This window comes from Chrysoperla carnea, chromosome 5 (assembly GCF_905475395.1).
Source record: "Chrysoperla carnea chromosome 5, inChrCarn1.1, whole genome shotgun sequence".
In the NCBI taxonomy this organism is placed as follows: domain Eukaryota; kingdom Metazoa; phylum Arthropoda; class Insecta; order Neuroptera; family Chrysopidae; genus Chrysoperla; species Chrysoperla carnea.
In genome coordinates this window covers 32,092,670-32,116,950 of record NC_058341.1, presented here as the reverse complement: position 1 = coordinate 32,116,950, position 24,281 = coordinate 32,092,670, and the positions used below count along the sequence as shown (strand labels likewise).

Here is a 24,281-nt window from a genome sequence, read left to right as displayed (position 1 = left end):
ATGAAAAGATGATGTCAAGTTTCGAACCCAAGTTAGAACGTTTTCGTTTAATTATAAATAGAGAAATACAGATGGAGATAGTAATCAAGTAAATTGACGTCATTGTTAATCAAGCTTTTCAGCGGGAATAATTAAGTATCCTATTAATAATTAAATCTTAATAATGTAATGAATATGGTTTAATAAAACATTTCCTGTACTCAAAAAATTTATCAAAAATTGAAAATATAATTCAAAAATTGAATAAATTTCATTAAAACTAATCCAAAATATCTTTGTATTATATTGATTTTTATTTGACAGCGCTTTCGTAAGTTTTAAAGACTAAACAAAAGATAAAGATAGTAAATGATATAAATTTAAGTGTGACAAAGTATGAATTATAAAATCAGTTCTGAAGAGTATCGCTCTCTCTATAAAACTAATAGAAACTGTAATGGTTATATATTAAAATAATAAAATAAAAGAAGATATAACATAATTTGTAAACCTATAAAGTAATATGGCGACAACAGTTTAATATACTTAAGAGTTACAAGAAGTCATTTTAATAAAAAAAATGTTACAACTACAAAAGAATTACAAAATAAAAATGATTATAAGTATAAAAGAATCATCGAATATCACATAATTATTTAGAAAGTTCGAATACTTATTTATTTATTTTTAATATCAATCGTTCTATCGACAATTATGTGTTCTTGTGTTCTTGTTATTATAAATTTTATTTTATGTGTTTGATTTTTGTTTCAAAATGTTCTCTAACACAATTTCTGTTAGTGGAGGGCATAATTATGATTTTGAAAAAGAAGAAAATGCGCTTAAATGGCGTGGTGTATTTGTAAACGCTTTAAAAAAGGTCTGTATAATCTTTTGATCTGCTATTACAATCATTATTCCTAAAAAAAAAACATTGTCTATTTTTTTATATTATCATAAAATGATTTCATTATTTATATTAATTTAGTTAATGTCTACGATTAATTTTCGATCTTTGGCACTTAATTCTCTTGGATAAACCCAGTTGTCAAAATCTGTGTTATGATACTTACACAAAAGTAAATAATAATACAAGTTACTGAAAGTTTACTTTGTCTAGGTCCTTGAGCAAGTTCATCCTTCTCTTGCCGTTCGAGATGACGCATTGGATTACGTCGAAGGTTTATGTTTAAGACTTTTGGCAATGCTTTGTGCTAAACCACCGCCACATACAGTACAAGTGAGTTCAATTTTAATATAACGTCATTTTTTTTTTTCGATTTCTTTTTCTTTGTTTTTGTTTCTTTTTAAATAATGAAACTTAACGAACTGTTCATGTCTATTTAGGATGTTGAAGAAAGAGTTCGTAGAACTTTTCCAACGCCTATAGACCGCTGGGCATTGACTGATGCGAGAGAAGCTTTAGACCGAGGCAAGAAAAAATCAGTCCTTCCAGTAGATAAAGTTCATCATTTATTGCAAAAGGTATGTTGGAGTTTGAACAAAAAAATTATTAAGTATTTTGAAAGGGGCTTATTTTTTCCTCCCAAACTCTTTTTGATATAAGATGCACGGCTAGGTTAGAATAGATCCTTTAAAGTAGTATACTAAAAATAATATAAAATAATTCAAATTATTAAATTAAATTAACCCAAATTTTGCTATTTTTAGCCCATATTAATACATGGGCTAACAATCCTTCCTATCCTATCTGATATCTATTATAGTTATTATTCTGTCAGATAATTCACAATAATACAAAATACTTACTGAATTAAAATAAAAATTTCAAAAAAATTATTAGTGCAATATATGAGAAGCGAAATTTGTGAAAATGGTCGCAAATACTCGCCACCTTTGTGGGGGAGGGGGTGTATTTGAAGCAACACACTTTGCATGCGTAATCTTTGTTTCTTAAATCCAAAGTTACCAAAGATTCGATATCTCGAGATAGGGTATTATCGTTAGTCAAAAATAAATGAAATTTGAAAAAAGTTAAAATTTAAGTAAAATGTACTTAAATATTCTGATTTCGAGTCATAAAAGCACTTTTTTCTTTTAAAATATTAAAATTAAAAATCGTAATTTTTAAACTGTATATCACGTGACCTAAAACGCGGGTAAGCCCTGCTGTGATGTCATAGCGGTATGAGTCATAGACCATCAGTTAGTTCAGTGTAGACAGTTGGGTATAATATATACATAGATTAGTATTTATATTATAATCAGATGTCTATGAATATATCTGTCAAAATTATTTGTGTTATTTCGTATAGTGATACCCATATTACGTCATCAAATTGGATGCCCGCGTTTTTGACAGTTTAAAATTTAAGTTTTTGGCAAGAAAGCGTGTGTATTTTTCCGAAATAAATTTTTGGTGGCTTTTTATTAGCAAAATTAACATTTTGAAATACTTTTTCAAAAATAGTGGAATACCCTATTGGTTAAATTTTCGTAAAAATTATTCTGGAAACTTTAGACTAGAGTAACAAAGATTAGGAATAAAATATAATATATATAATAAAATTTTTTTTTGTTGATCTTACAAAAGAAGTTGTCCCATTTCCTTAAAAAGTGAAATGTGCAGCACTTATTCATTCGGAAATCGTCGATTTTTTGGCTCCTTATGCGAATAAGATCTCGTTGCTCATATTTTGCGTACTCAAATATGATCTATTACACAAATTTTTTAATCTCATTAGAATGATTTTTTGTTGATCTAGGAAGTGCTACTCTACAAAGTAGATAGTAATGTGTCACATTATTTAGTCGCAGTACTGGAATATATAAGTGCTGATATTTTAAAACTTGCTGGAAATTATGTTAAAAATATACATCATGTTGAAATCAGTTGTCAAGATATCAAAGTTGCTATGTGTGCTGATAAGGTATTAACCATTTTTTTTTTAAATTTTTAATTATTTCTGCAAAATATGTTGTTTTATTCTTTGGTGATGATGAGTAATTGTTAAATTTTTTAATTTTAATTTGATTTAAATAGAAAGGATTAAAAATTTTAGAAAATTATTATTATATTTAGATTTAGACAAATTTTTACCATTAATTAATAGTTATCTAGAACTAATTTCGCTTAAAATTTATCGGAAATCGTTTATGAATATCTTATCCGTTAGAAAAAGAAAGGAAATAATATCCAGATGATTTATTCGAAAATAGATATAGAAAATATTTTAAAGTTGGTAAAAAATAAAGAAATTATAAGCTCTTAAAACTAAGCCTCCATTTTTTCTTTGAAAAAAAAAATTTATTGGAAAGCTCTTAATACCAATATTTTTCCTTACAATGCCATATTACAACAGTTCTGCTCTGGAAAATGGTATTTCTATATGTGGAAATTTTGTCAACATTGTATAGCCTTTGGAAAAAGATTTTCATGCTCTCCATTTCTGAATAGAATTACTCATTAAAGAGGTAACGCAATTACTTGGCGTTTATTATGTTCTAATATTTTGATCGGATTCCTGAAATTAAATTCTAAAATTCAAAAAAACTTCAACATACTTTAAACGGTTTTTTCAGAATAGTATGAAATCTGGTACAGATTTTGTTCAAAAAAATATCAATATAAGATGTTGAAATTTATCCGATTTATGGTTAAAAAGTCTAAAAATATTTGAAATCGTAACAAAAGTATCGATATTAGTGAAATTGATATTTTTACGTAACACTAGAACTAAATATTGTTGGGCACTGATTGAGAGGAAACTTACAGAAAGCTTGCACATACCGGTGCACCTTGGAAATTGCAATGGATCATTCTGTTTAGTAATTGGCCATAATATGAAATCTTATTGAATTAAAATGTATAAGTATTTTTGCTTTTCGTTGACTTGCAGGGAACTAATAAAATTCCCAAAAAAACCTACATTTTGTATAGCGATTATATCTACCCATTTACCTTGCAATTTTGCTTTGGAGGATTGCATGATTTATGTTTATTATTTTAATTCAAAAATTTGTAATAAGAAACAAAATTATTCCTTAAAATATTCTATAAAATTTCAATTTCTCAAAAACTTTGAGTTAATTATGACAGTATGACGCAGCGAAAATGATGCAAGATGTTGAAATTTATTCGATTTACGGTTAAACAAAATTTCAGCCCTTTAATATTTTCAAATGTTAATCTTTTATATAATTTGACGACCTTTCTTGGAGTTCCAAAACATAAATTTCGTCCAAATAAGTTTTCCTACATTTATAAAATTATTCGTTACATCATAAGTTAAAATTTTTTATTGTTTGTCTAAAATATTGAATAAATTATCATTTAAAAAATTTAAAGTGTGTGAAAATAGATATAAAAGATTGAAATTCAACTGTTAATATCGTTTATTATTGTTAAATAATTTGTTAATATTGTTGTTAACTTGATTAATATAATGTTAATAGTATTAACATTAGTTTTGCGTAAATGTTCTTTGTATTATATTATTATTTATGTCCGTATCTGCTTCTACTCTGACGTCCTTACTATTATTTCAACCCTCACTTGTCGAGATTCTGATCAGAATCTAATTGAAAGTTTCGAACCCAAGCATTTTGTTATATCTGACTCCATGTTGGCTTTTAGCGGTGCAATTAACATAAATAAAGATTTTATACACATTCAACTTTATCTGAGATTCTCAAATTTTGAAGATGGTAATTCAACCGGCAGTGACAATGCCCTATCGAAAGAACGACTATCGTTCTCAATTGTATCGCAGCCGATACAACTGAGCGTAGTCAAATAATGTACTTCTGATTTAATAATCAATGTGAACTTTTCGTAGCTACTTCCTATTCGATGCATCGCGGATTATCTTTCTATAAGAATCGCTGTCTCACGCAAGAGATGTGCTCGAGTCAATCCTTTCCGTGTCATCGAGTATCATGCTTCTGTTTCCCTTCACAATGAAGTGACTTGATTACAATGTATCATTGTAATTCAGTAGGATTCGGAAAAATATGTTTTCTCAATTCCAGTGCTCAGTTCTGATAACTGCATGGTCATTTTCTCAAAAATTGCACGATTCTCACAGTTTATATATACATATATATATATATAGAAATATAAGAAGAAAAGAGGAGTTATGTTAGCGTGGTGGTAGATACGGCATATTATTTATTAATTCATTTTTAAATAAAAAAAAATTATATTCATTTATAAAATTATCGTTCACAAGCTTTTAAATAGGTGCTTTTAATAATGTTATTTTAATTCTGCTTTATGCTTTTTCATGCAATCTTTTGAAACAAATTATTCAAAAAACTAAATCAGGTGGTACGTAAACAAATCAAAAAACCAAACAATGAGTGTATTTCTGTTCGTAATGTTTTTAAGAACAAGATTTTATTAACGTAGAAATCATATTTTCAAATTTATGTTCAATTAATATACTACAGTCATTTAAAACAAGTTTCAATAAATACCAACAAGTTTAAAGTTTCAGAAACATTAGTACTTCATGAGTAGAATTCAATAAATAAAATTTCCACCTGCAAAGTGAACTATTTGAAAATAATTTTCCATTAAGAGTGTCTGGACTTTATAATTAAACAAGTTGTTTATGAGATACTATTACATTTTTTTCAAAGAGTATTTCATATTATCTTTTGTGATAAATAATGAAAGCCAAAAAACAGCCGCTAATTTTCATAAGCGATAGAAGTGTAGTCCTTTTGTTGTCGAAAATTAGTCGTCGTTTGGTAAACAAATTGTAATCAATTGCTTCCGTAAATGTCAGGCAACACGTGAATGACGTCTAGGCGAGCCATGAGGTCTGATCTGGTCTATTTGGTTAGTGTCATATATCAGACAAAGTGGATTAAAATTCTCTTGATATCTTAAAAAAATTTATTGATATCTTATACACAACTTGTTAAATTTAACCTTAAAGCTCGGACACTGAGTGGAAAATCCCTTAAAAAATTTTCTGTTCAGGAAAACTTTAAAAATATACAAAATAAGAAAAATGTAATATATAATGAATTTGAAAAACGTAAAATTATCTAATAAAAATTGTTATGTTAAACAAATTTTCAATTCAGGAATCCAGTATAACGCGATTAAAAAGTTGCATGTTTTCGTTTTCAAGATATGAGTGTTTTTGTAAACTGCGATCCCACAAATTCATTTAAAACTTTTTAAAACGTGTTATATTCGATTCCAGTAAAAAATTTAAAACTATTTACAAAAACCTTTTTATATAGAGTTTTACATTCTTCAAATTCATAATTTTTTTTCGTATTTCTGGGCATAAAAGATCCAAAATTCAAAATTATTATGTTGCCACGTTGCAGATGGCAACTTTTTTTTATCGAATTTTACTCATCAAACACTATATGTTTCAATTAATTTCAGCTTGTTTGTATTTTTTGCGAAGTGAAAAGTCAGAATGATAGTAGAGATAAATATATTTGACTAAATTACGAAATAATTAATCTGTTTACTTCATAGACATTTTAAGCAATAATGGATCTCTATGTATACTGCACCTCATGTATCTTAAAGAAAAAATGGTTTGTCGATACATGAGAAGCTTGTTTGAACTAACTCGTGGGCGCTCAAACGGAGCCAATAATTTTTTTAAGTAAACTTTTAGCGTTGAATACTTATTTAAAAAAATTAAAACAAATATTACGTTAATAAAATCAGTTTGTTGCCCTTGTTACCTAAATTTTTCTTTATGTTGCTAGCGAGTTTGCTTTTTATTTGCTTTTAAAAACAAATAAATGTACTAGTATTTTATTTAGTCTATGTCATCTTTTTAGACTTCTTCTATACTTTTTCAATTTAAATAAAATTTACTTGTATGTTGTAATAAATTAATCAACACAATGTTGTTACACTACGTTAAGGAAATTCGTATGGTTTTTTTTAGATAACACTCGCGTTCAAAAAAAAAAAAAATATTAGTGTAATATCATCGGTTTTTTTTTGGACGAGAATGTACATTTCAAATATTCTTCAAATGTATAGAGCACTTTGTATTTTATAAAGACTGTTTGAAAAGGAACAAAATTTTATAAGCATTAACAAAGAAAAAAAGATGGTTATGAATACTCATCCAAATTGAGTATTATATAACTATAAAATTATTTATTAGTTTTCTAAGTAAAGAGTAAATCTTTTTTAAGATTTATGTTCACGATACTAGATTTAAGCCTCACTTTTCAATATTACAAAAAAATACATCAGAGCTTCTAAATTATGAACATAGACAATAGAGGTACTACCATAGAGCTCGGAATATGGTACTCTACTTACCAATTGTTAACTAGACTTAAAGACCACGTTTACACGCTATGTCTGCTAAATTTGCTCTATACTTTAAACTATAGAGTTCTCTTCTCCATTACCTGCTGTACTTGCAGTTTAGCAATTCGTTTAATAGAGAGAGTAAGAAAATGTGGCATTTGAATCTAGATCAATTCTGGTTAGAGTTTACATGTAACGGTACCTTTAAGTGCAGAAAAGTTAAAGTTTGATCTAAAAAAATGAGTCCAAGCAAGGAATTTGGTACAGATTGTGGGTATCTACTTCTTGAACGTACTAAAAGTCCCCTAAAATTGAATTTTTAATCTAAAAGCTTACATTTGCTTTATTTTGGGGAACTTTTAGTACATTCAACAGGAAGGTATAAACAACCAAATTTTTAAGGTTCCATGTTTTTTTGTTTTATTTTTATTGTACTATAACTATTTTGTCTACGTTTCGATCTCGTTTTTGTCATTAAACATGCTAGAAGCTACAATTTCCAGTACTTGCGCATAATTTTACGATCGTGAACATACATCATCACAACTAAACAAATTATTGGATTATATAACTGCCAAAGAAAGTGAGACAAAAATAAAATGAAATTTAGACTAAAAACCTAACCAGAAGCGTCTCTGGGTACAATTTTCATTATTTAGATGTGCAGCCATTTGTCAAATAGTCAAGGAAATTTCTAAGGCTAATTCAAAGATGAAATCTCATAAATACATAAAAGTGTGAGAATTATTACACTTAGATAATTCGTACTTGAAATTGTCTTAAAAAATCGATAGTCAGCTTCAAGGTACCATTCGAGAATATTTCATAGTCCACCGTATGTGTATGTATTCTCATTGATTAGCACATATTTAAAACTTTCCTACGATATTATTTATGATTACTTGAGAAAATTATATGGACTTGGGAAATTTTCAATAAAGTCTGATACTTAAATCTAACGAATATTTACAATTTATTTTTATAACAAAAAGATAATTGTTATTCTAATAAAATATAATCGAGTAATACGCAACAAATGGAAAAAATCATCTTGTACGATACTTGATAAAACGACGTATCAGCCGACAGACAAATATTGAAATACATATTTGGGGAGAAAGGAGACGAACGCCAAGATTTATCGAGTGTAGAAAAAAATGACTTCTATTTTTTATTCAATTATCTTCTTATTGGAGTAATTCCAAAAACATAATATTCCAGACTCCGTGAAAGTACTGTAAAATATTTCATTTAATTTGTTTTTTTGCAGTAATATTGTTTTTTGTCTCATTTTCTATAATTTTCAGTGTATGTTCAAATAAACAAATAATGCTTGAAACTATAAATTTTGATTCACTTTAAAATAAATACAATTATTTTTTATATGAAATTTTGTTAGATTTATGTTAAAAATAATGGTTTTGCTTTTTAAATGTATAATTTTTATTTTCATTAAATTTCTTTTGTTAATGCAGGTGCTAATGGATATGTTTTATCAAGATGAAGGTCCAAGTACAATGGCAAGTTCATTATTACAGGGCGAACCAATTACACCACGAACGTCACTCACTTATGAAGAGATGGTAAAAGATTTAATTCATGAGGAAAAGCAATATTTACGTGACTTACACATGATTATTAAAGTATTTAGAGAGGAAATTGCTAAATTAGTTACAGATCCTAAGGTAATTATTGTTTAATGATTGATAAATTTAGGTGCATTTTCATAATCGTAACAGTAAATTTATGTTAGATAGAAATATAACTTTTTGTGATTTCACTCCGCCACTGAATTTGCGTTGTCCTAACGTTTTTCAGTAGCTACAGTTTTTGAACCTGTTTTACGTAAAATTTCACTTTGATAAGTTGTTACAAGTTTCTTTCGGAAAAACTCATTACGAACTAATGCAAATACTCTCACAATTCATTAATTTTGTTTTTAATTTTTTCTAGGATCTCGATGCATTATTTTCCAATATAATGGATATTTATGAATTAACTGTAACATTATTAGGAAGTTTGGAAGATGTTATAGAAATGTCCGAAGAACAACAATTACCGTATATTGGCAGTTGTTTTGAAGGTAAGAAATCTTATAGACAATAATAAAGGATATTTTCATGTTTGGTTCAAAGGGTTATTAAATTTCTCTATCAAGAAATTCATTCAAGGAATTTGCCTCTCGTTATAAATATATTTCGTTGCATTGTAGAGAATTTTATGCCCAATAAACTTTATAGTAGCTTCAAACACGATTTGGCAAATAGGAACGTGAACTTTGAGATTGAATATCTCAAGATCATTTTTATTATACGTAATAATAATAAAGCAAAAGAGGGGTACCCCAAATGGGTCTCTAGCACGTAGGCCAAGGGATTTTAAGTGCCCTCCTTGAGGACATTCAGTCACCCGAAGGCGAAACTTGTCCGGTTGCTATTTTAAGCAGTGAAGCTATAGGATTCTGTCGAGGGCAGACGCTGTGCAGAAAGCTCACATGTTCTACACCGGGATTTATTATATGAAACTTTGAAATCAATTTTTTAGCTTGTTACTTTTCATTTCGAGGTTCTGTTTGTTTTTTCCTTATTTTATTTCATTATATTAATAGCATCTTTTTTTAATTTACAGAATTAGCTGAAGCAGCTGAATTCGATGTATATAGTAAATATGCAAATGATATTGTAGCAAATAGTTCGCGAGATGCTCTTAATAGACTTTTAATGAAACCAGAAGTAAGTAATTATAATCGAAAAATATGATTAGACTAGTAATGTCAAAAGTGTGAGTCAGATCATAGTTTATATTTTTCTATGGTGGGTATCCTAGTTAAATTTTTGTGATATCACTTTTTGCAACTGTTAAACAGAGTAAAACTACAAATTTTCTGACACGAAAGTTTATAGTGACATTGGTAGTCTGTATTATTTATTGTTTGGCGTAACAATTATTATTATTATTATTATTATTATTTAATGGTACTTGTAAAATTTTAGGTTTGCGATGCCTTACAATCAGCTGGGCATGGTTTTAAAGAAGCTGTAAAGTATTATTTACCAAAATTATTGTTAGGGCCAATTTGGCATTGTTTTTTATATTTTGAATATAATAAAATTTTACTCAAGTTGACACCATTGCCAGAAGATAAAGAAAGTTTACAACAAGTTGAAGGTTTATTAACACCTTTACAATTAGAATTATTAAAAATTTGTGAAAACCTTCAAAAGAAGTACGTTAATTTTAGTAAAGTGAATTTATTTTGAAATGAGATCGTATTCCTCTGAAACATGTGTAAAATTCAAAATTATATTATCTCATTTCAAAATGAATTCATTACTCATTAATAAAATTAATTATTAATATTTATTTAAAAATAACAGGGATACAAGTGTGCGTATGCATGGAAGAGCTAGAAGAGCAGCTGCCGCTGTTGAAAAATTGCATGAATTACAAAGGATAGTTGATAATTGGGAAACTAAAGATATTGGACAATGTTGTAATGAATTTATAAGAGGTAATATTTTCTTAAAATTTTTATTAAAAAATTATTAAACAATTTTATAAAGGCATAAAACATTTAACCGTCTAACTTCTGCCTTATAGTTTTTATTATCATTAAATACAGCTAAAATATAATCACATTTTGTAAAGAAAAACCAAATTCCAGACGCGGAGAAATTTTATTAAGTTTCTATTAATGTAGCCTGTACTCTTTTTTTTAAATGGCAGATACACCCAGTTTTCAAGTGATTATGTGCCCTTGACTGTCGCTTCCTATGCCGCATGTAACTAAATATGAGCAGGCTAGTGGAAGGGGATGTGTATCTTTTTGGATGTATTTGAGAATATAAAGTAGTTCAAATAGCAAATTAAAAACATTTTATTATTTTTGCAGAGGATATACTCACCAAAGTGAGTTCTGGAAAACGCTTAACAGAACGGAGGGTATTTTTGTTTGATGGATTATTAATATTATGTAAACCAAATTCAAGAAGGCAGTCATCGGTATACCAAAGTCATCCAGAATGTAAACTTAAAGAACGATTTTTTATTAGAAAAGTTGAAATAATTGATCATCAAGATTCTGAAGGTAAAAAAAATACAATTAAAAATTGCAATGGCCATGCTTCATTTAACCGAAAACTGAATTGATCTCAATTCAGGTTAAAAAACGTTAGGAAAATTTCAAATATTCCTATAAAGTGGTAAGAGTTCTTCTAGTAATACTACTAAATTTTTACTTGAGTACTTGGAAACTAGAAAAATTCAAAACATTGTTGGATTAATAAAAACGTAATTAACTCTTGTAATTTTATAATTTATAATAGGGAATATTCATGAAATTTAAGTTTGGTTCAAATATTTTTCTTCCGTAACTTTAATGACTGGACATTTCAACTAAACCATTATTTTAGTAATTAATATCTTTTTAATTACTTAAAATTAATTAATAAAAGTACAAATTCAGTGAGGGCATTTAAAAATTTCTAAAACGGAAATTCAAATTTTTATACGGGCGTGACACCAAAGTACAGGCTTGTCAAATTTGTTGACATACTGTGTGATATTAATTACTTACATTTTATATGGTATTTCATTAAATTATACTATTCTACGGCTTTTTATTAGAAAACTTAATAATAACGAGTGTAAATTCTGAGTTGTAAATTCATTTTTTTCAAGTGTAAATTATACATTGAACCGTTAAAAATTGACAGATCACGTATTTATACGTCATGAACAGAGAGCGCCAAAAAACTGCGTTTAAATATCTCAAAATTAGAACGTATTTTAAATATTTTTATACTTAAATACAGCATTTTTAAGCAATATTTATATTTTTTACTTTGTTATAACGGTGTAAACAATGAATTTAAAATTAACATTTGTTATTACTTTTGTCCAAGTACACAAGTAGTAAACAATCATCCTTATAATAATTTAGTAGTATTTTATCATGGATGAGAACGTTAATTATTTATTAGTTCTAACAATGTTTTGAATTTTCGTAGTTTATGTTTTCTATAAAATTCTAAAACCTATCTTCAAGGTTTTTGCTAATTAGCGACGATTGTAGCAATAGGTGAAGAAAGCTTATTAGAATGAAGATTAGTTTTCAAGAAAATTAAATTAAACTTTATAATATTTCAGATTTAAAATATGCTTTTGAAATAGCACCACGTATACAACCAAATGTGATATTAATGGCTAAATCATCTGAAGAAAAGAATAATTGGATGGCAGATTTAATAATGTTAAATACAAAATCAATGTTAGAACGAACTTTAGATAGTATATTATTAGATATTGAAAAGAAACATCCATTACGGCTACCTAGCCCAGAAATTTACAAATTTGCTGAACCAGATAGTAAAGATAATATTATACTCGAGCAAAGAGAAAATGGTGGTGTGCCATTAATTAAGGTTTGTTAATTTAATTTTTTTTTTTTTTTTTTACTAGAGTCGTGTTTTATGATTTTTTGTTTTATTATATCAATACATTTGTCTTGCAAGAAATAATTCATCTTTAAAATTATTTTTAGGGTGCGACATTATATAAATTAGTTGAACGTTTAACGTATCATATATATGCAGATCCAATGTTTGTACGTACTTTCCTAACAACATATCGAAGTTTTTGTCAACCAAGTGAACTTTTACAATTGCTAATTGAACGCTTTAATATTCCTGATCCCAGTATTGTATATGAGTCCGATAAAAATAGTGATAGTTTAGAAACAGATAAATTTCAAAAAAATTCACAACGTGAAGATTGGAAACGATATCGAAAAGAGTATTGTCAACCTGTACAATTTCGTGTTTTAAATGTCTTACGACATTGGGTCGATCATCATTTTTATGATTTTGAACGTGATGCAACTCTTTTAGAAAATTTACATGCATTTTTGGATCGAGTCACAGGTAAAAGTATGCGAAAATGGGTTGATTCTGTACTGAAAATAGTCCAACGTAAATGTGAACCTAAAGATGTTCAACGACAAATTACATTTGCGTTTGATGGACAACCGCCTCCAATTGAATGGTACATTAAAGGTCCTGAAGAGACATGGAATATACTTACATTACATCCTTTAGAAATAGCAAGACAGCTCACTTTACTTGAATTTGAGTTATATCGATCCGTAAAACCATCAGAACTCGTTGGCTCTGTATGGACTAAGAAAAATAAAGAAACTACCAGTCCGAATTTATTAAAAATTATGAAACATACAACAAATGTACGTTTTTCTTTTTAAATTTATTCGAAAACTATTACTCAAAATTGTTTTTAATATTTTAGTTTACAAGATGGCTCGAAAAAAATATTGTAGAGACAGAAAATTTTGAAGAACGAGTTGCAATTGTTTCACGAATCATTGAAATTATGATTGTTTTACAAGATTTAAATAATTTTAATGGAGTCTTAGCTGTAGTTTCGGCTATGCTTTCTGCATCTGTTTATCGTCTCAAATGTACATTTCAAGTAAGTATCCATTAATGTAAAACAGGGGTAGGAAAATATAGTAGTTTCCATGATCATGAGAACATACATTGTTCTGGCAAGGTAGCAAGGATTGAATCGTAGTATAATTCTAACGTATTTGAATCGGTTACATAAACTCAAGATCAGAACCTATCCTTGCCTTGAACGATAGAATCCTCAAACTATTTAATTGACAGATATCACTATCGTGTCGCTACTTGAGTTAAATTTCTGAACGAGTAGTCAGTGTTGTTTAAATCGAGAGTGTAAAAAAATATTCTACTCGTTTTTAACTTATATATATTTTCTTTAAATTCAGTTTACATTAATAGCACATATTTTGTTTGTTGACAAGTAGAAGTTATGAATAGGGAATATTCATGCATTTTTTTTATATTTTTAATTCATTGTTTACACCGTTATAACAAAGTAAAAAATATAAATATTGCTTAAAAATGCTGTATTTAAGTATAAAAAAATATTTAAAATACATTATAATTTTGAGATATTTAAACGCAGTTTTTTGGCGCTCTCTGTCCATGACGTATAAATACGTGATCTGTCAATTTTTAACAGTTCAATGTATAAAATATAAAAAATATACCATATAAAATGTAAGTAATTAATATCACACAGTATGTCAACAAATTTGACAAGCCTGTACTTTGGTGCACGCCCGTATAAAAATTTGAATTTCCGTTTTAGAAATTTTTAAATGCCCTCACTGAATTTGTACTTTTATTAATTAATTTTAAGTAATTAAAAAGATATTAATTACTAAAATAATGGTTTAGTTGAAATGTCCAGTCATTAAAGTTACGGAAGAAAAATATTTGAATCAAATTTAAATTTCATGAATATTCCCTATTCCGGTCTAAATACTTGGTAGTTATGGATATTAAAAACTGTTTGTATCTACTTGTAGCCTAACTAGTGAATAGTATTTGCAAATTTCAGGAAAATAGTTAAATTTTGCCCCCAACAAAATAAACCACAAAACGAATCGGGTTACTATGATGACCGAAAACTGGTATCAGCTTTTATAGATACAACACCGCTTTTCTTTATTTTATTAGAAAAACAGACAAATACAATATTGAAAGTTTTCCTGAGCCTTTATAATCACGATAGTTTTTGTTTTAGCCTATCACTGCTTTTTTCAAGACTACCATCTTTTTGAATTTATAATAATAAAATTTAAAATATTATTTTGTTATAATTTTAGGCTCTACCAGCACGATTAGAGAAAGCATTAGAAGAATGTCGAGATTTAAATAATGATCATTATCGAAAATATCAAGAAAAATTGCGATCAATAAATCCACCTTGTGTACCGTTTTTTGGAATGTATTTAACAAATATTCTTCACATTGAAGAAGGTAATTCAGATTTTTTGCCAAATACTCAATTAATAAATTTTTCAAAGCGAAGAAAAGTTGCTGAAATTACTGGTGAAATTCAACAATATCAAAATCAGCCATATTGCTTATCGGTTGAACCACGAATTAGGGTAAATATTATAAACAATTTAGATTGATTATATAATTTCTTAACGTTTTTATAAATTTTTCAATTTTTTTAAAGCATTTTTTGGAAACTCTAAATCCGTTTGATGATATGAAAGACACTGATATTAGTAATTATTTGTATAATAAAAGTTTACAAATTGAACCCCGAGGATGTAAACAACCGCCAAGATTTGTAAGTATATTAAAAGTTTACTTGTTAACAGTCATTTTTTAGAAATAATAGCAAAACGGTAAAATTGTACTTTTTCCGAAAATAAACCACTAGATCAAATCCCATCATGGTAAGCATTTTTTCCTCTCATTCTATTATTTATGGTTCATTATATTTTTGTGAACCCCTCCAGTAATAATTACATCATGCTACCAAAAATTATCACTCCTTTAGAGTTTCGTTTCTAAACGGTAAAAATAGACCCATTGAACTTAACTGAAATTCGGTAGAGCAAATAGGTTATAATTTTATACATTATTCTAATTATGAATTTTTCATAAATTATTAGCAAAGAAAATGGCCAGATTTAAATTTGAAATCACCGGGTATAAAACCACGTGCTGCTCGAACCCAACAATCAACAAGTTCGTCTCTTTCATTCCCAAATACGTTGACAGAAGGATTATCTGGAGTTGTTCCTAGTCTTCAATCAAATATTAATCTAATTAGTGGTGCATCATCGTTAAATTTAATATCAAATTCAATTATGAAAAGTGGTGATATTTCCTCAAAAGAATCTTCAGATTCACTGAAAACATCTGATTTATTGAATAGTTCATCAATAACAAATAGCACCATCGGTAGCGGAACGCTAAGTGGTGAAGAAGAAACTCCACCATCCTCAGCCAACCATCAAGGGCAAGATTATAGTGTGTTTGCTTCAATTATGATAGGTAATTATATCCTTAACCATTCCCCCTTTCCTTGCAATTTTAAGGCTCATTTTGTAGATTTTTATGAAAGGAACAAAAATCCATATAGCCACAACTTCCGATAATGGGCAGATTTTTTGTAATCGGCTTCTGAAAATTAAAATTCTCTCATATTTCTATCCTTGGAAATTGGTGCGAAATTTTAAAATTCTATTTGGACATAACATAACGTTTTTGAAATTGATACCAAAAATAGAAATATTATTTCAGTAAAACAATAAGAGCAGTGCTTATTGAGTGCTTATGTTTCCTTAAATAATTTCCCAATGGTCGTTTGTTAACGACAATTATATTTTACAGGTTCAAATGCCATAAGTTCAAATACAGTTTTACATCAACTCAGTCCAACATTACCTCTAAATCAATTTTCTACAACAATATCGAGCAATAGTAGTCAAACGACATCACAAATATCAACAACGACCGTCACACAATCAAACTCAACAAACAGTTTAACGAATACTATTTCAAATTGGTTACAATCAAATATAAATCCATCATCGAACAACAAAGAGAATAATGTTGTAGTGAGTCATAGTCGTAATCCCAGTGTTAGTTCAAATATCATGATACCACCACCAAATGAGATAACAAGGCCATCTACATCGAATCAAACCACAACCGTGTCGCCGATACAAATGTTTCCAACACACGCGTTAATTAATCCTCGACCTATTCCACAACAACAACCCACGCAGCAGCTGCAGCAACAACCACAACCGCCTGTGATTAGTCCACGTTTACAACAAACAAATTTAAGTAGTCCCAGATTCCATGTGAAAATACTTAATGATCCTAATAATGTGTCTACAAATCCTGTTATGAATGCGTTAAGTAATATCACTCAACATATTACAAGTGTTAGTCATATACCGTCAAATCCTACGTACAATAGTGGGACGTGTCCAAATAGTCCAAGTTTTATTCAACATAGTCCAAATGATGCCAAATTACCGCTGAAATCACCAGGATTGGTAAATGTTGAACCAAGTAGTCCAAAATTGTTGATTAATTCGACAAATTATAATCTTCCCCCGGGTACTCCTCCACCATTACCGCCAAGATTACGAAGGAGAGAAAGTTCTGCATCGGAAATAAGTTCTCCACAGCAAGTAAGTAGTTATTTTTATGTAAAATGTAGATACTTTTTTTAAGTTAATATAAAAAGTACCAGAATTTATTGAATAAAACTCTCAATTTTCTTTCAAATATTGATATTTATTTGTCGTTTTCAAGAATTTAACGCAACTCGATACGATAAACCCCGGCCGAAATTATCCACCAAAATCGAATAAACTAATTTGTATGATAATTGTTGAGGTCACATGCTATCTCTATTAATTTAGAATTACCATTTTCGAACAAAATAATTTTATTATAATGATCTTTAATCATCTTTATTGCATGCGATTTTAATGCTAAGAAATACTTTATCTAGCGATAGAAAAAAGTACTAGAGATATTAGCTCGCATAGATATATAATATCAAACGGAAATGTTGTTATAATATTTTGTATGTATGAAAAAGTATCAATTATATGTAAAAAATTTATATAAAAACACAAACTACAAAGTTTATGTAAAAATATATATGGTGTGCAGTGAATATTGCACACCACATTAAACAATGAAGTAGGTATCTTTTGTCTTTCATTCAATGAAAAAATGAGTTGAGATTAACAAATATGGTTTACATTTTTTTACTCGTGGCGCTGACATCTTAGCTATTCAAACATGTATATCCAAGTACATTCGGGATATATAAACAATTAAATCTATTAGTTATTATCTTCACTTATTAAATTGCATCATAATCAATTCCTGGTACTATTTTTAAAGTAATTTTATTAAAAGAAAAATATATTCATAGGACTAATGTTATTTACAGCTTAAACAAGCACCTGATGCTCCATTATTACCTCCACGTGATTGTAGTCCACCTCCGCTTCCACCACGTTTAGGCACACCAGCATCATTTCATGGTTCAAGTGCATCTCTTCATAACACATCATCTAGTCTAACACAACATAATTTAAGTTTACATAATTCCACATTTGAAAAGCAAAATTTTGGATTTAACATGAATAGTTCAATGACATTAACACCGTTAAATCCAACACACACAAGTACTATTTTAATGAGACGAAATTCAGCGCTTGATGCTAAAGTCAATGCTGCTGCATCGTCATCAGCAACCGATAAACCTACTGAAGTTCCAGTTCCTACAAGGCGTCAATTTGTGCCAAATACTAATGGAGTTAGGTAAATATATTTATTTTTTATTTATGGTTTCCTTCCTGTTCTACTTACAATTGTTTTTATTACTTTTTAGTCCAACAAATATACAGCCTCCAAATGTATCCCCAAGATTTTCAACAAATTGTGATGTGAATCAAACAACACCGAAATTACCACCTAAACCAAATTTACGACCGTCGAACAGTCAAACTGTGTCAATGTTTAAATATCCTAGTACAACGCATAGTTAGAAAAATAAGTGGATTTTTTATTGGGTAAGTTTTTTTTATTCGAAATTTAATTATAGTCAGTGAAAATGCATTTCATAATTGGCTCCATTTATAAAACTATATTGTTAATTCAAACTTATGTCGATAGATTCAATGGAGGGTTTATACCAAAACCTTCCCTCCGTGCACACGCATCTAGGTTTAAAATTTTCTTATTATTAAATAGTTAAAAGCCCATATGACGATAACCCGTCACAAATATGAATGTTTGTTTTATACCGCTAGATCCTAGTTTCTTTTTTTCTACATTTCACTTCATTAGATTGAATACGGCGTAAAATTTTAAATACATTGACTCTTTCTTACAGGTGATAATAATCCGTTCAATATAATTAAAAATCAAAATTAATTGATATTATTCTAATGTGTTGATGGTAATGATTCAGATTTAACATCATCATATTTCTTCTGGATACAACCATAAAATGCATGTCAAATGCATGCGACAAGAAGAAGTTGTATAAAATATTGGTAAAAGTGAAAGCGTAGCAAGTAAAAAGAATATTTTCTTCAAACAGCGTATAATTTAATAAAAAATCGTTTATCCGAGTACTAAAATATTTATTACGATAATTCCTAGAGTCCTACTATACTGTCAAAAAATAATTTGTAGGACGTAAAAAAGGCAAATGAAATTGAAAAAATTATCTAATAAGACAATCTACATAAGCCATAAAAATTTTTAAAAGCATTAAACTATGCATTTTATATATTTTATAAAATGTTATTTGAATATTTTCATTATCCAATTTTAAAACGATTTTTAGTGCAATTTTTAAATAATGCTCTTTATAATTTTCTAAAATTTTTATTATATCTTCTTTTAAGCAAATGAAACAGTTTAAATCTAAATAATGAACGTAAATTTTAACTGTAAATAGAAAAAAAACAGTGACGTAAGAATCATCCAGATAAAGATTCGATATCGAGTTAAACGATGCAGATTGGTCGCCAAAATTATAAGTTAATTAAAATACAATACATAATTTTTAGGTGTAGTACAGGGCATTAAGAAATATAATGTGTAGTCGGCTATTTCCGACTTTCAAATTCCATGCTTATGCAGTAAGTGTTCTGTCTAATCTCTTCCATAAACTCCTTGGCTAAATAATCGTTGGCCACCATATTATAGACAATCGTAAAAATCTATTGATAAACTTCTAAATATCAACATGTTTGGTTTTTTCCATATCTCAAAAGACGTTTACACTCAGTTAAATTTTTTTTTATGCGTTTATCTTCGTGAATATTTTTCGGATCAACTTGAAAATTTCTCGGATTATATTTGATAATCTAAAGCAAATCGCGCTTTTTTTTTTTTTACAAAATAGTGATCGATCTAGAAAACTTGGGTATGTCAGGAAATTTTAAACTTCGGAAAAAATTTTAAAAAAATATTATTGAGTATCTGAGATTGGTCTTTGAAGACCTGATTATCGATTTATGGATTTGATTTACCTTAGAAATGATTTTTATCAGAATTGGAGGTAAATTCAATAGTTCTATATTTTTCGTATGTTATGAAACTTAAAAAATGGTTAGAAAATTGTTCCCAAATTCGATTACCATCAAAAACACAAATCTATTTTAAAACTAAAAATGATCCTGTTGCATTTTTTGCAAAATTTGATGAGTAGCTAGTTAATCTTGATATATAATAAGCTAATTTATATAGAAAATAGACCAATTTGTATCGTAAAACCTGATGCCTTATCTCCACTGGAAGATGCCTAATCGTAATTATTTTTTTAAATTAAAATTATTCAATAAATTATTTTTTTAAATCTATTCTTGTTAAGTGGCATAGTTGACAGTACTAAGGGTGTGTAACTGATGAGTAATCTTACACAGAATAAAATCAAGAAGAGATTATCGACCTATTTCTTATATCTATGATTTTTTACAGATTATTTTTTTTAAATGATCTTGCACAAATGATTTTCTGATTGCTTTTTTTTATATATAAATTATATATATATGAAATCAATTTTTATTTCTTTAATTGAAACAAAAAAAAATATTGTATATATTGTAAATTGTAAAGATGTGTAAAAACTATTATTTTTATATATATATATAAAATAAGTTATTATTTTTAGTAATTTGTAAGATGAACAAAAATTTTATTTTTTAAATGTGTGACCCCATATGTTTGTTTTTGTTTCAAAATATAATAGCATATATAAAGGGTTTTCCAATAAGAATGTCAGAACTTTAAACTTAAATAATTATAGTTTGAGATATCATAAAATTTTTATTTGAAAGAATATTTTATGGCAATTTTAGTAATATATGCTATCAGCCAAATGACAATCGCAGCTTCACTGGACAGCACCACGATATAATTAATTTTAGAAAATCATCATAAAATGTTAGATAACATGCAGTTGAAGAACTTTTTTTTATCAAAATGAGTGTTCAATTCTAGGTTCTTTTTGTGTAATGCATGATTTTCGTTGGCTAAAATTGTCAGTATGAGTTGTCTGGCAAGGAAATTTACATCCACGCAAACGCCATCGAAGCTTGAAGTTTTATAGGATGCTCTATTAGGGTATCATATAAAACCTCAGGATGTGGGTTATATTTATTTCGTACCATGTATAACACAAATTCCCATAAAATACTCTTTCAAACAAACAAAAATTTTATGTTTTAGTTTAAAGTTCGGACACTTTTAATGGAAAACTAAGATTATTTTTATAAGTTTCGTCCGTAACAATGCAAATGTAAAACAAAAAGCTTTATAATATACATTGAGTTGAAAATTAAAAAAACAGACAATTTAGGCTTTGACTTTTTACATGTAATTTGCTCTTTTTATGTTTTTCGAACATTTCATGTTGAATATGTATAATGAAAAAATCAAATTTTTTCAATATGAAATTTAACGCAAATTTCTCAACTCGGTCGATATTTAAGTTTCTGGCTATTTATATAAAATAGTTCTGTGAATGGCTGACTGAGTGATAGACAACGTAGATACACCCTAAATCGCTGAAGATTTATCTAAAATTTTTGAAACTATGTATTCTGATTCTGAAACAAGAAGTACTAAAATAGGGTTTTTGAAATATAGATTTATCACAAGCAAGGATTTCACAGAAATAAAAAATTTAACTTACCAATTTTATTGAATGAGATGAGAAATGAATTTTTCATTGCCTTATTATTTGAGATATTTTTGATAAGCCTTAAAAATACTATAGACCCAGATATACTCTCTCAAAGGTGTATATTTGAAGCATGAAATTTGTAATGTAATATGTTCTTGGGTGGAAATTAAAAATATTTTGATAAAAATGTAAATCATGCGCCAAAATTAATTCTACTTATTTTTTTTTATTATAGCTAAAAGTTGTTGAAAATGATCCTATTTTAAAAATATGTTATTCTGTTTTTGAATAATTTTCATTTTCGGAAAAAAAGAAAAAGCGTCGTGGGTGATAACAATAATAATGAAGCAAATTTGTTAAATTATATCATGTTTCTTTACATACTTAAATAATCTCCCACATGGATCAGTGAATGAACGCAATCACAGGGCTAACCAAAAATTCAAAAAACCCGCGGTGCTAACTCAACTCCATTAAAGGCATGGCCAACCCGTGGATCAGTGAGTAAATGCAACTGCAGGGTTAATGCGAGTTGTATTTACCGAGTTGTTTTGACCAGAGTTATTAAATACCGATTTTGACATTGTTTTAAAGAGAAAACGAAAGTAATAAAAATTTTTTTTTTTTAATTGTAGTGAAATCTAACAAGAACAATAAGACAATTCTTAATCATACATGCTACTAAAATGTTAATTATTTCATCTAATGAAAGTCTAAAGATTTAATTTGTATTGTTTTATGTTCACCGTTTATATGAGTGTTATGTTCACCGTTTATGTGAGTAGAGAACCCGGCCAAATATTCTACTTAAAATAATCGATTCCAGTCAAGCGAGGAGTGAAGACACGAGTCAAGTGAATAGTTTGGTACATTTTTTAAAACCGAGTAAAAAAAAGATAATTCCTATTTGTTTGTTGTCAAATAACTAGCTCGCAGTATGAAAAAATTGTTACGTGTATAGATTTTGCTACTCTTTGGTGTGTACAATTGATAACTCGATTTGTGTAAACGGTGCACTAGTTCTCTCTTCCGTATATTTTACATTGTTAAATTGCTAATCGTTTTTTAATTGATTGAATGAAAATGTAATGTAAACTTAGTGCCAGTTGAGCCTAGGGGCTTAGTAGTTTAGTAACCGCATTTGTTTACATGATTTTTTTGAAACAAAACATTATAAATTTCAATATATTACAGGGCAGGTTTGCTTTTTTTCGCGTATTAGACTTGAAATTCTTAATTACAGTTTTTAATATGGTGGAAATAAAAACTATTGGTTCTTTAAAATTGTTATAACCGAGTAATCATTTAGTTTTTCCCATGCTTTTTAGTTTCTTACAAATGTAAAATTATGAATTCATATTAAATCAAATTGTACCATAAATCACTTTTAAAGCTCTTTTAAGAAAATTCTATTTAGGGCGCTCAGAAGCTAATACGTCTAAGTATTTTGTAAATTTTAAAGGAATAAGTTGTATTATATGAACGAAGAGGTTCCTGACTTAGAACGTTCAAAAAAAGAAAGAAAATAGACTTCACTGCAACAGAGCTATGATGTGAAATCCAAACGGTGTTTAACTGACATGTTTTCGTAAACTAATGGAAATTACTTCAATCCTATTTGGATCACTTTAAACACAAAAATTTAAATAGCTCAGATGATCATACACTGACTCACTTAGAATAAGTGATTGTTGATCAAAATCATGATGTTCCATCTTGCTAAAAAGATTGTCCGTGTATGACAGACATTAGACTTCTGTGTGACTCATTGATTCCACTAAAAAAGTTTGATAAAACTGAAATGTCTTAAAAAATGCATTTATATTATTTAGTAACGAAAAATACATAACAAAATGTTAAAAAATTTATACATAAAATTTGTATTTCTTGAAATTTTATTTTGTCACAATTGAGAACACACATCAATGAGACACCATATAAATGTGTTGTTATAAATTTATAATATTTTATTCGATGTTAATTATTTGTATGATATATATGAAACAATATTCGAGTATTCTAATAATTTTCGAAATGGTATATAGGAAAATGCAATAAATTTTTATTACTATATCACTATAAACTGAACTTCGATAACGACAGCAAACTATAAAATTACCCAATTATACCTGGGATATTTTAGAGAGGCTAATCTTGGAAAATTCAAAGTGTGTTTTCGAGCCTAGTTTTAGTTAGTCATTTCAGATAGGCTGAAAACTTCACAGGTGTTAGCCACCACCACGTCCTCAATCGTAACCCTATCCCGCATTTTTAAGGAAAGGGAGGGGGAGGCTTTGGCTACAATAAAATGCCAAAGCTGTGGCGTCTGTCTCAAGTTTGAACTAATTCTAGTATCTTTCTTATACACATTACTTAATGTATATATACTCTCTCACACACTGTATATGTGTCTCCAATCATTGGTAGACTGTAATAAATTGTTTATTTTTTTCTGTCA

General features: G+C 28.1%; 1 protein-coding gene across 1 annotated transcript; it reads left to right on the top strand.

Moving 5' to 3' along the window:
* Nucleotides 1-691: 691 nt before the first annotated feature.
* On the top strand, nt 692-19,320 carry LOC123300257 (protein son of sevenless-like). Its single transcript, XM_044882798.1, has 20 exons — nt 692-859; nt 1,100-1,219; nt 1,327-1,464; nt 2,706-2,870; nt 8,722-8,931; nt 9,200-9,329; nt 9,875-9,978; nt 10,240-10,472; nt 10,624-10,757; nt 11,139-11,333; nt 12,395-12,669; nt 12,789-13,484; nt 13,547-13,729; nt 14,955-15,239; nt 15,314-15,430; nt 15,759-16,143; nt 16,483-17,294; nt 18,071-18,444; nt 18,515-18,695; nt 19,019-19,320. The coding sequence occupies exons 1-19, from the start codon at nt 755-757 to the stop codon at nt 18,669-18,671; spliced, it is 4,818 nt and encodes a 1,605-aa protein (XP_044738733.1). The 5' UTR covers nt 692-754; the 3' UTR covers nt 18,672-18,695; nt 19,019-19,320.
* The last annotated feature ends 4,961 nt before the right edge of the window (nt 19,321-24,281 follow it).

Excerpts from the sequence above, each read along its gene's own strand:
- LOC123300257 (XM_044882798.1), top strand. The coding sequence starts at position 755 with ATGTTCTCTAACACAATTTCTGTTAGTGGAGGGCATAATTATGATTTT. Across the intron at positions 860-1,099 it reads TTGTAAACGCTTTAAAAAAG|GTCCTTGAGCAAGTTCATCC; the intron begins GTCTGTATAATC and ends TACTTTGTCTAG. Across the intron at positions 10,758-11,138 it reads TTGTAATGAATTTATAAGAG|AGGATATACTCACCAAAGTG; the intron begins GTAATATTTTCT and ends TTATTTTTGCAG.